At 40.9% G+C, this 12,500-nt stretch overlaps 2 protein-coding genes across 4 annotated transcripts in view; one reads left to right on the plus strand and one right to left on the minus strand.

Moving 5' to 3' along the window:
* LOC137980198 (microtubule-associated protein 10-like) overlaps positions 1–1,740 on the minus strand; it is a 6,383-nt gene extending 4,643 nt beyond the window's left edge. The window contains exon 1 of the mRNA XM_068827589.1: positions 1–1,740. This exon is cut by the window's left edge and continues 162 nt beyond it. Within this exon, the coding sequence (XP_068683690.1) occupies positions 1–1,714 (1,714 nt within the window). The 5' untranslated portion in view covers positions 1,715–1,740.
* A 274-nt stretch (positions 1,741–2,014) lies between these two features.
* LOC137978850 (protein unc-79 homolog) overlaps positions 2,015–12,500 on the plus strand; it is a 53,719-nt gene continuing 43,233 nt past the window's right edge. The window contains exons 1-9 of one of the 3 annotated variants that reach the window (XM_068825959.1): positions 2,015–2,348; positions 3,333–3,453; positions 3,983–4,128; positions 4,415–4,585; positions 5,535–5,774; positions 6,465–6,795; positions 7,555–7,752; positions 9,041–9,476; positions 12,127–12,215. In XM_068825959.1, coding sequence (XP_068682060.1) covers positions 2,312–2,348; positions 3,333–3,453; positions 3,983–4,128; positions 4,415–4,585; positions 5,535–5,774; positions 6,465–6,795; positions 7,555–7,752; positions 9,041–9,476; positions 12,127–12,215 — 1,769 coding nt within the window. In that variant the 5' untranslated portion in view covers positions 2,015–2,311. The remainder of the gene's footprint in view (positions 2,349–3,332; positions 3,454–3,982; positions 4,129–4,414; positions 4,586–5,534; positions 5,775–6,464; positions 6,796–7,554; positions 7,753–9,040; positions 9,477–12,126; positions 12,216–12,500) is intronic. The other 2 variants (XM_068825961.1, XM_068825960.1) reach the window with 2 other exon arrangements.

The following is a 12,500-nucleotide window of genomic DNA, read 5'->3' on the forward strand; positions in this document are numbered from 1 at the left end:
GTGACAGTGTTTGAATCTCCACATCTGCAGTTTGTTTCAACTCTTTAACTGTTGATCTCTTGGAGGAGCCTATTCTGTAAGTTTTTCCTAATCGATCTTCCCTCAAAGCCCTTTTCTTTGAATCTTCTTTAAGGTTTTCCTGTACAAGTGGAACTAAGGATTGATCATCGCATAATCTCGTTCTTGAGTCTCCCATGTTTCTCTGGTTTAACTGTAGTCTCATCTTCTGTGTTTTAGTCATTCCGTAAGTCAGCTTTGTCTGCTTAAAACGCACCCTATGACGAGGCAAACCGATCACTGAAGTTTGAGCTCTCTTGGAAGTTCTAAATTCCTTAGTTTGCTTTTCATGCATTTGACTATTTTTGGACAAAGGTGGTTTACTTTTGGTTTGACTGCCATGCTTTTGAGTTCTATCTACATGTGGTTGCTCGTGTAAAGCTGTGCTTTGTAGTTGATGTTGGCCAGATTCTGCCTCTGTACTGTCCATACCGTGCAATCCTCTAGTGAGACAGGACAGTTCATGGAGTAAGGCTCTCAAAACTGGTAGTTGACCATCTGAAGTCAGATTTTGTAAGTTATATAATCCATGACTTACTTCAACATGAGTCTTTTCTCCCCCAAAAGTTGTTAATTTCTCGTCAGTTTGAACAGAAACTGAAGCTAGTCTCACAGTTCCATCTGTTTGCAACAAAGTGGGATCGTGATACACAAAATCAACGTCAGACAATTTGTCGTCTGAATGAAACATTTGTGTTCTCCTCGCAATACTGCTACCACCATTCCTTTCCCGAATAGGGTCCTCCATTACTGCAGAAACTGATTTACTAAGAGCTGTTGAGTTGGAAAAATGGTTATAGTAAAGAGGGGGAGGGCAAATTGTGTTGGTGATTACAAAATCATCTTCAGTTTTCTGTCTACTTTTGTCTCTTCCTCTGGAGCTTTTTATGTCCTTTGCAAGGATATTTGTTTGAACTTCTGCATTATGCTTCACGTCTTTCTTCTGCACATCCTTGACCATTTTGCTGTTACTTTTATTCCTTGTACTTTCCCTTGGAATTCCTTCTTCAAATTCTTTTGATTTTCTTCCAGGGTGTCCATTATCTACAGCATCCTTAGGAGCTTGTGTGATCTCCTCAGATTCAGATTTAGTAGTTTTAGTTGTTAAGGCAGCTGTGGGTATATGAGGGATAAGCGAGCCTCCTAAACTTAAAAACCTGTAAGCAAGCTTCACTGATGCAATGCAAGACCCCATAAGATTGTAAACGTCAAATTCACCTTCATCTCTGTAAAAAGAGGGCACTTCAATTCCTTTTTGGTTAACGTCTACGCTAATCTTATTTATAGCTTCCTTCAAAGGAATCAAAGTGCTCCCTACAAGAGCAGGCTTTTTAGGCCACATATCCATCAACATGACGTAGAGAGGAACACTTTGCAGTTGAACTAACATGGCATCGATGCTTGCTTTGAACAAGCAGGACTTCCCTTTATGAAACTGAAAATGGCCAAATCGATCCTTGAGGTCGTCAAGCATGGTTTCCTTGTCTTCCAAACTCAATTTCTGTCGCAATTTTTCCGCCCTCAGAGTAGGTATATGGTGTATGATCATCGTGGGAAAATCAAGTAGTCGAAAGCAAACAGCCGGGAGCTTGCACGGAACTCGAAGATTTCCCACACTTTCTAAGTGAACTTCCAGGGAAAACAGTGTTTCAGACATCGTATAAAAGTGGATTCGCAGGCTTATAAAATTAACACAAATATTCGCGCCTTACATTTGTTACCAGATCTCCACTCGTTAAACTGTGTGTATGAGAATTCCAAACATCTCTCGGGTATTTATACCTTCTTGTTCTGTTGTCAAGTAGACGCAACAAAATAAAGAAGAATGCAAAAAGAAAGGATTTAGAACGTAAATATTTGATTCTCGTGTCTGCAGATAACGTTTTGGGCGAATGAGCCATATTTTCTACATGTAATTCTGTGAGGACTCTATCCTCACGCTTACATCACATGATATGTGTTTGAGATGGGTCACTGATCTCACGTCAAAACAAAATGCACAGGCAATCATGTTGTTCGGAGAACTTTTTCTGATCAACCTTTCAACTATTTTTCAATACTCTCAGTAGTGCTAACGTTCTCTCGGATGATGAAATTATTCGACAGGATTGACCTCAAATCTATCAGCAGTAAACACAAGAGTCGCAAGATGGGCTGACCATCTAATCGAATTGAATGCAAGCTTATGCAGACAGCTGATTTTTCATTTTAGTATTTCGTGGACGTTTACGTCATTGAAACAGGAAGAAATAGAATGTCGAGACATCTCAAGTCAACAAGAGCTGATCAATGTGAGTATTATGAATCTTTCAATTAGTGGCGTTGAATGCTGAATGCTCAATTGTGTCGCTGGAATAAAATAATTTAAGCTCTTCTTATTTTAATGACTTATTCACCTTGGCGGAAATATTTCGCTTAGGATTTTAAGAAACTAGTTACTGCCGTATTTAAGTCATTCAAACTATGATAAGGTGGACTGAGTACAATACTACTGTGTTTTCTTTATTTTCAATTTTTTTCAACTTTGGATTTGATGAGGTTAAAATTTTTGTTTAACCACTATTGCTTGTAATCTCGCGATCTGATTGGCTAATTTGCCGTTGTTGATAAGAGTCTAGACAATGCTGCTTGCGTCATGCTCGCGTCAATTTGTCACACAGTGTAATAGCCAATCAGAGATGCTCATTTTGGGAAATAAACCCATCATATGGCGAGAAAGTTATAGACAATTCTTGCTCTTTTTCGTGTCATGATTTTGGTCATGCTCTGAAATAAACACATTCTTTGGCATTGAATACTGTGGTAAAAAACAAATCGAAAGTGGTTCAGCGTTGTCTGTACTCTTATTGACAACGATATTCGTCATCACACTGGTCAAAATTTGTTGTGGCCTCACTCTGCGTCCACAACATTTGGACCACAGTGATGATGAATATTGGTAAAGGTAAAGGTAAAAGTACACCTTATTAATTTTAACGTCGGAAGTTTCTTTACTCTCTAGAGAGTATTCTCCCAGGAAGAACGGTGCACTCATTTTACCCCCCTCTTTTCCATCAGTGCTCTGTTTTAAGGGTATTTAAAGCTACATGTACTTAGGCTACACTGAAAAGAAAGAAGTCGAAACAAGGACGTGAGATCCGGGGATCGAACTCGGGACCTGTTGCACCAAGGCAGCGCACTAACAGACTGTGCCACCCTTGCTCCTTGTCGATAAGAGCACAGACAACGTTGAACTACTTTCAATTTGCTAATTTTAAGTTTTGAACTATTTTTAGTCAATGCCAAGGTACATGGCTTGAAGGAGATCTTTAACAGACTGGACAGAAGAACTTATCCGTTGCCAACAGGAAATGACGTAGCCAATTACCTTAAATGGTTTCAACAGACTCTGCAAAGGTATTTATATGTATATGGCCTTCATTAGTTCTGTGACTTTTTGCAATGACTAAGTTAATGCTTATCATGAAGGGCTGTATCGGCTGACCAAAACAGCTGTACTTTCCAATTCTCTACCATCCATTTTCATCATTTCAAATGAAGCATGTCCTTGGATGCTGTGCCCAAGAAGCTGACACTTTTTCTATAACTAATTATGCACCTGTGCTACTCATTTTTGTTGATATCTTCTGTTCTCTGGAAATGTATGTTAAAATGTTAAGATGTCGAGGTATGCCTTGAGCAACTTTTCAGATGCTGTCATTACTCGCTATGTACATTACTTCAATAATATTGTATTAATTGTGTGACGGTCTCCCTGACCCATGATGCAATCTTGTCCCTGATGTTGGTGATAGATAAGTATCTCCCAAGATTTAATACTTCCATCATGATGGGTCTTGGCTGATTGAAAACTTTAAGGTACAATTAGCTCATATTAGTTATTATCTTGCTCTCATAAAGGTTTTTATAAACATTTTTTTATCAGTTTGGTCAAAGAAACTCGACCAGTGTTGACAAAAGACAGACGCTCATTTAATCGTCAGGTGTATCCAAGTATGGACTACACAGGACTGTATAAAGCTCTTGGAAAAATTGTCAATGTTGTTCCTGTGGTTGAGATTGGAGTGGAAGGTACATGAAAGAAATTATGATGTATCCTAGAACATGTGGGTTCCTTTACTTTACAGGATTATAAACTGGATTTACACAGAACTTAATGAATAGTCAGTAGCACTGCTGATCCAGGAATTGTATGACTTTGTCTGATTAGCTTTTAACAAAATTGTAGGTCCACTCAAAAACTGTCCCTCTTAATTAACCCTCCCAATGGCCATTTATAGATTTTAATCTGTCTAACGCTCCTTTGGAGCTTATTTAGAGGTTTAAAGGACTATCTCTCTTTTTTTTGTCTTATCAGCATTTGCCGACAGTGTTTTGTCGATTATGGCATCATTGGTTCCATTCCTGAAAAAGGAGGATCTCAATAGCATCCCCATGGGATTGGCTATGACATTATCAATATGGCCGCAGCAAACCCATAACCAGGTCATAAAACTCCTTGCGGGCTACGTTCTTCCAGTTTTGCTAGGTATGTGTTTTAGAACTTTGAAATCTCTGAACCTCAGTCCCTCCTCAGATTGAGACTTACCGATTTTTTGCTATCTAAAGCCAGACCATTTGACTCATCAACAGGGGAAAGATTCCTTGTGAAGATTTCATGAAGATCTCTCCAAGGAGCCTCTAAAATCTTTGACAGATTTTGAAGTTTTTTTTTATATTTCTAGGTCTTGCTCTAATTTTTGTAGTTATTTAAATAGTTACATTTTTGAAAGATCTTTAAGGATCCTGGATGATCCTCCAATGAGGGTTTTCACCTGAGGTCCATACATTTTGTTTATCTTTAATATTATCATGGTATTATTAGCCTCTTGCTAATCCAGTTCTTTTACTTTTTCCTTGTTGGTTGTGACTTTTTGGCTTATTCCAACAAACTTAGAGTCGGTTCCTGGTCATTTACAGTGTTTACGTTCTGTCATTACATTGTTATTGAATTTGTGTTGGACAGTTTTGTTGTTGTTACAACTATCCAACAAAAACCTTTTAAGTAAAGTGAAAGTTGCTTTACGTTCAGTAATTGTTATCATAAAATCACTATCCTTGAATAAAAAAAAGTATTAAATCGATAATTTTGAAGAAATTATTGTTTTTATATAAACGTGTGAACTCTGAAGCAATTTCGTCTTTCACTACTGTCAATCACATTTGCCATAACAGTGATAAGCCAATCACAATGCCAAAGTGACTGGTTAACCTGTTCCTTTGACATCTGCAGTAGAAAACAAAACCATTGATTGGAAATTTAAACCTTTTAGAGTTCACGTTGATGAAAGGCACAGTGATTTATTCCTTTTAGTTCCCGCTTATTGACCTAACTCTCCCTCTCTCTCTTATTTTCTATTTTTAGTTTCTCTTTTACTCATTTGCGTCAATTGTATCAAATTTGTGGTAAATATATAATTATTTTGTTTCCATTTTAGGTGTTCTAAAGCCAGATGAAGGTGGTCAATCTTATGCCTCTCTTTCTTGTCCTGCACTTATCATGTCAATACTTCAATATTGCCCTGACTGCAAACAGCATGCACAATTTGTTGAAACATTGATGCGGTATAAAAGTGATGTCTGTCTGGACATACTTGCTGTGTTGGCATATGGTCCACAGCCGGTCATTAACTCAGCAGGGCAGGTCCTACTCCATTACTACCCTCTCAAGGATGTTGGTAAGACAACCTGTATAAAGTTGGGTATTGCCTTGTTCCAAAGAACATTGTCTTGCTTGAGGCTTTTACCCGTAAGTGAGAGCTAGAGGCACGTACAATAAAATATGATAGGATAACTTTATTTAAAGAGGGATACGCAATTCACCCTTTACAGTTTTCTAGCCTGCGACGCTCTAGATGTACTGTACTACTGAGGACAAACCACGGCACTACCCTACTCTTTGTGAATAAAGTGTGGGTTCTTATATGTCCCACAGAGTTATGAACATTGAAGGGTTGAGAGATGTGGCATAATAATTATTGGCCTACTTCAATACTTTACATACATACATACATACATACATACATACATACATACATACATACATACATACATACATACTTAATTGACCGCTCCCCATAGGGGCTTTTCAGGGACAATGAATCAACGAAACCGGAGGCAAACCAGTTGGCTATTTACAAGTGCAGCTGAGAAGTTGAATCAGAGACTACCAGGAACAAATTCAGCGAGTGGTCAGAGCGGGTCTTGAACCCGGGATCTCCGGATCTCAAGGCAAGTGCCCTAACCACTGGGCCACACTGCCTCCTGTGTTACTTTGTGACATATATTCAAGGTGTCGATAATAACCTCATATTGCGGCAAGAAAATCCTCACTAAAACTTAATTATTACGGTAACTAATCTTTTTAGGAGGTGCTGATGACTGGCAATTTGTATATGAACCATGGCATCCCTCCAGCTGCCAGAATCTTGAGTGTGCAGTGCCTCGCAAAAACACACCAACAAGTATCTGCCTGGAAGCATCCTATGCAGCTGCACATTGTGCATCTTCGCCTCCTGTGTTCATTTGTGAAAAATGCGCAGAGTTGGCAGCTGCTGATATCCATGAAGAAACACTGCTTGTGAAAATTATTCAGCCAATGGGAAAGATGCATACAACTTGCGAAACAAAGGAGTGTAAGGGCCAGGGGAAGCCTTGCAGTGTGATGTGCTTTTCGTACGAATGTGTCAAAGATAATAGGTATTTGTGAAAAAAAGTAAATGTATATTGAGGTATGCTAAAAATGGAAAGAGTAGGATTTGCAGTGGATCAATCAATTTTATAAAATATTGAAATTCCACAATCTTGCCATAAGAATTTCATTCAAGCCAAAAAAGGATACATACATGTAGTTGACACATAAGATATTGTAGCAAGAAGTTATGGAAATTAAGAATTTGTTGAAAATATCTAAACCAATTTAATTGTTGTATAAAAAAATTTGATTAATATATTTAAGGCACTGCTAAACTAGAATATCTTTCTTGACTTGTCTTGCAACTAGTAAAAGTTCTTTGGTTGCGAGTCAAGTTTCATTGGGCAATGGTTCTTCAAACTTTTCTTGCTGTTGATGATCACATGAGGTCACAAGAACATTTTAATCGCGACCCTATGTCAAAAATGTTGTGACGCATAGTTTTCCGGGAGAGATGTTGTACTATGCAGTGTTTGCAAAATTACTTGCATCACTACTAGAACCTTTGTGGGTGGGGAGAAGAATGGACTTCTTTTCCTAATGATTGCTGCAAACGAAAAAACGTCATACCGGTACCTGGCAGTTTTTATGCAATTGTGCTGGAACAAAATTTCCAAACGATATGAATTAAAAATACAGCTGTATCCAAGGTCGACGTAAACTTCGACATCAATCATTTGTAAGCTCTGAAGCTTGTTGTAATGGAAGCAGATAGTGCCCCTTACGGCCTTTGCAACGATCATTTTTGTTTTTTTAATTTTCAGACTCAGAGCACTGACAATGTGTCAAGAATGTCACTTGCAATATCATACTGGGGAAGGAGGCTACAACCACGTCACACAGAACTTGTTTCCAGATCCCTGGACTCTACAAGGGCCTGACCAAGCCTACCCCACTGAAGCAGTGATACGTCTGTTAGGAGAAGCACAACCTTGTCAAAACACCAGGAATGAAGCCATGGGGTGAGTGCGAATCAGGTCTCCTCATCTTGAACCTGTTGTCTCGTGTCATCTGATGCCCAAGTTAGTCTCATTCCAAGCGTCCGTGTCTCAGGTCGAAAGGCGATGTTTCCAACTTGACATGCAGTCTTAAGACACAATATTTAGGGGCTCAGCTCAGCTCAGTGGTATCGCATCCGAACCAGTAATCGGGAAGGCAAGGTTCCACTCTTGCAAAGGAACTCTCGGTTTTTTTTCGAGTATACCGGAGTAACCATTGGAGAAAATCATTCGTCATTTCATTTATCCGGGTTAACAGTTACCACTTCATTCATTACAAAAGTGGCAATGCACTATTTCGACAATCCTAGTGGTGTGGCAGGGGTACGTATCCGGTCAACTCGCCTACGTTCAAACTCGCCTACATCCGAACTCGCCTACACCTTGGTCAACTCACCTACTTAGGCGAGATGACTTTTCGACGTAGCCGAGTTGACCGGTATTCGTGGCAGGACAATAACAATTGTCACATGAACCTAGTTTCACGGCCTGGCTCCCGTAAATCTCCTATACCTCAGTGGAAGAGCATCCGAACCAGTATGTGGCTCCTTCAATGGAGCACTCGGTATTTTCCCCTCACTATCCCCGACAACGTAAAATTAGAGTGCTCCTTTACCGGAATCGCACCTACAACCTTCCGATTACTAATTCGGATGCTTTACCAATGAGCTGTCGGAGACTCGAGGAAGCATTACTTCATTGAACTATGTTCCAGCACTTCGCAAAGCCCCCTTTTGAGTTGTCGCTGTTTCTGCTCACTGGTAGGAGGCGTCATCCATCATAAGCTTTTTTAGAGACATCACGCCAAGCCGGCCACTTCTGCTCTTTTCAGAACAGGACAGCCACAACACCGGGAAGTCCATCCCCTTCTCTCCTCGAATAGTGTGTGGGTTCTTTAACCTCCCACAGGGAAGTTATGAACATGGAGAATATTTGTGAGGTTGTGGTACGTGGCCTACGGTTTTTCGTCCTTATCCGAGAAGGCTTGAAAGTCTAACCGTTTGCAGATGAAATTACAAAGGCAGTGCTTTCTCCTCACTTATTTTAAGGTCCTGATCCATCCGGGGTTGGAACCCGCAACCTCCCGCATGACTGAGAGCGATGCTCAGCTAACTGAGCTATTGGTGCTTGATATTATTGTCCCGCTTTACTGGTAGTACTGCATGAAATAATGGAAGTAGTAAATTCCTGTACAGGAAAAGAACGACATCATCAAATAATGTTATCCCTTCGGCATTTTTCGTTGCATCAGAATAGCACAAGGCAAACTTGAAGATGACGACTGCGAGGATGACGTAGACAATGACATCAACAACCGGCGCATGCTCAGTAGATTCGGGGTCTGGCTTCTAGTTGGAGTCTGCAATGAACCTTCAAGATGCGAATCAGCGGAGAGACTTGGCAGGTTAGTTTCCATGACATTGTCATGGATAGAGACAGCCTCGACGTTAAGACGAGACTACGTGGGCGAGTTGCTGAAACGGCTTACCAGTCAGTACGTTTGTCGATGGCTAACACAGGTGCGAGACAGCAAGTTAGATGTGCTGTGTGCTTGCTTATCACCCAACCCCCCTGGTTATGTCAAGGTTGGTGGCTGCTGGGACTCTGTGTCGAGCAAAGTGCGCCAGCACATGGAAGGATTACATCGTCTGTGCTGTTTGGTTCCTCACAACCTGGTCACACCTGAGGTGAGTGTTAAACTCGATTCAATTAATTGTTTCAGCCTCGAAAACAAGCCTGAGAATAAGATATGCCCAGAAATGCAGGTAATAGCCCATTTCCGAGTTGCTGCATGCCTCAGTTTCAAAGCGAGTCCTGGTGCACAACCCTTCAAATAGAACGTGAGTTGCGTATTCTTATGCAAATAAAGCTAATTTCCCTTACAATAGTTAAGCACCAAGACTCACTTCGAAACCGAGGCAAACAGCAACTCGGAAATGGCAAATTAGATGCACACGGATTTCAATAAGCGTCACGAAAGTATCCCCCTTGTTCTTCTCCCTAACATCAACATCACTCCTGTCTATAGGTCAATTTTTCATCGGACACCAACCGAACTTGAACAGCAGTCAGCATGGCTTCTTTGTGTATGACCACTTCCGGTAGGACTGACTTGACCGCTGACCACATTGCCCTTTCGAAACCCAACACTACCCTTCTAACTGAGGGCTGGGCTGAAATAGTTACGAGTTTTACAGAATAGTTTCGTTACGATGTTGCGTGTACCGTTTTAAGTCAATTAAATATCATCGGGCGAATCATCTATAGTCCCGGGCGAATCTCCGTCGGGCGAACGGACTTTCGGGCGAAACATCCGGATACCTAGTGTCCCCTAAACTCTGTTCCTGAATTAAAAATAAACGGCGGGATTTACCTCAACCCGAAAATGAACACTCACTCATTATCAAGCTAGTGATGGAGTTCAACGGCACTGGGGGACCAAGTCAAGTGTTCAGGCCACACCCTGGATATCGATCGCCGCCTCCTCCTTGATCCTTGCTAGAGAAGGCGATATGTTTAAGAGAAAAGGCAGAGGGGCCATAGAATCTTGAACCCGGATGCCGGTCACGAGATTCCCGCGATCTACCGGGGCGTTTTGTAAACGTGACTCACAGTAAAAATCACCTGACAAAACGTCGAACTCCATCTCTTGATAAAGATTCCGTGATGGAATCGAAAGCTTGTACGTCTCAAAACGTTTTATCTTCAGAGCTCTAAAAAGTGAGCCGTTTCAAAAAGTGTACGGTGACAATTGTTGGTTTGCATTCACGTGATCAACAGCCATGTGTTTCAACGAAAACAAACAAAAAAAATGTTTGCATAATAATAGAGTTCAATTCCCAACGGATTGGGTCGGGACACCAACATGGCCGCCGTTTCTTTGTTTGGGGACACCCGAACATGGCGGCCGTGACTTCATATGAAAACCGAGAATAATAGGGAACTTAAGCAACGACAACGGCGACGGCAACGGCAACAAGAACGTCACAAAGTTGCATATTTAGTGGGCAAAAACAATATCTTTGCACGCCCTGCACGTGCGTTTTTCACGTTTGTTCATTTCTTTGCCGTCGTCTGCAAAACGACAACGTGAAATAGCCAAATATGAGGTTTTATGACGAACGTCAGCAATTGAGGATGAATTTTCATTTTCTCCCTTGAACAGCCCTTTTCACGGTTAGTTTTTCTCATTTGCATTACAATATAATCTAGCATGTATGTGAGGCAATTTCAGGCTATTTTGTAGTTTTAACCCGTGTAGTTTCGCCGGCGTCGTTGCTTAAGCCCCGTAATAGGGAGCGTTGTGAGCGGTGCTTAAGTTAGGAGAGAAAAATGAAAATTTATCTCAAAGTGCCGACGTTTTCCATAACACCTCAAACTTGGTTATTTTACGTGGCTTTTTTGCTGACGACGGCAAAGAAATGGACAAAAATGAAAAACGAACTTGCAGGGCGTGCATAGCCATTGTTTTTCTCCCACTAAATATGCAAATTTGTGACATTCTCGTTGCCGTCGCCGTTGTCGTTGCTAAAGCTCCTTGTCCGATGTGACGTGAGCCGTTTAATATTCTCCATAAGACAGTTTTAGCATTTGACGCAGACGGCAAACATCGGACTGAAATATGCGTTTTGCTAAACATGGAAGAAACCTGTTTGCTATCAGCTCATTTATTACTTGTTGGCTCCACATATGGAGCAACGTCTCAAAGGAGCAAGGCAAGTGAGAATAAGAGACTTTTTATAACAAGCAGCAGCCTGGCGAAGTTTCCCTTTTTCACGTATTGGGCTGTTAACAGGGAGCTTTAGCAACGACGACGGGAACGGCAACGAGAACGTCATCACAAATCATAAATTCTTATTATTGTAATCACTTCACGACTATTCCAAGTTTTTTAATATGAGAAAGGTATGGCAGTCCCTCAGGAATGAAAACGTTTAGAGCGGCGCTTTATTTAGGGAAGAAAATAAAAAAAATTATCTTCAAATTCTGACGTCTTTCATAAAAATTTCACGTTGTGGTTTTGCTGACGACGGCAAAGAAATAGACAAAAATGAAAAACGCACGTGCAGAGCGTGCAAAGCTATTCTCTTTGGCCACTAAATTTGTGACGTTCTCGTTGACGTCGCCGTTGTCGTTGCTAAAGCTCCCTATTGACGTTGATTTAACGGCAAGCTAAAATGATGCAAGGAAGCTGAACCAATCAAAAACGAAGAAATATGTGTGTGCGTTCCGCTCCTCTTTCATACAGATTTGACTTGTGGTACTGGGATAATCACACATGACATGCTTTCATCTTTCCATCATCATTTACTGTTTCATTTTTTTTATGTTTCTCAGGTTTGGGATGAGATTATGCCCTTGTGGATGGAGGCTATCAAATCCGATGTTTCTCCAGACGAACTTGGAAGATTTAAAGTCTTGTTGACGTAAGTTGTGTTCTAGCCCCGCTTAAGCGTGGATTTTTTCAGGCGGGTCTAAAACGCAGGTCACATTCCACAGGTCAAGACTAGAACTCCTTTGCACCAATGATGAACTACCAAGTCAAAGGTTCCCCCTAGACTTGGAGAAACATTTTTTTGTAGAGTGATTAGAGCTAGGAGACACTTTTGATATTGTTTATTTATCTGTAGCACAGTGACATGTAGTCTGACCTGTGACCCGTGACCTGTGTTCTACGTTGTAGCCCCACCGGATTTAATTGCGACATAAGT

This window comes from Montipora foliosa, chromosome 12, assembly GCF_036669935.1.
Source record: "Montipora foliosa isolate CH-2021 chromosome 12, ASM3666993v2, whole genome shotgun sequence".
NCBI lineage: Eukaryota > Metazoa > Cnidaria > Anthozoa > Scleractinia > Acroporidae > Montipora > Montipora foliosa.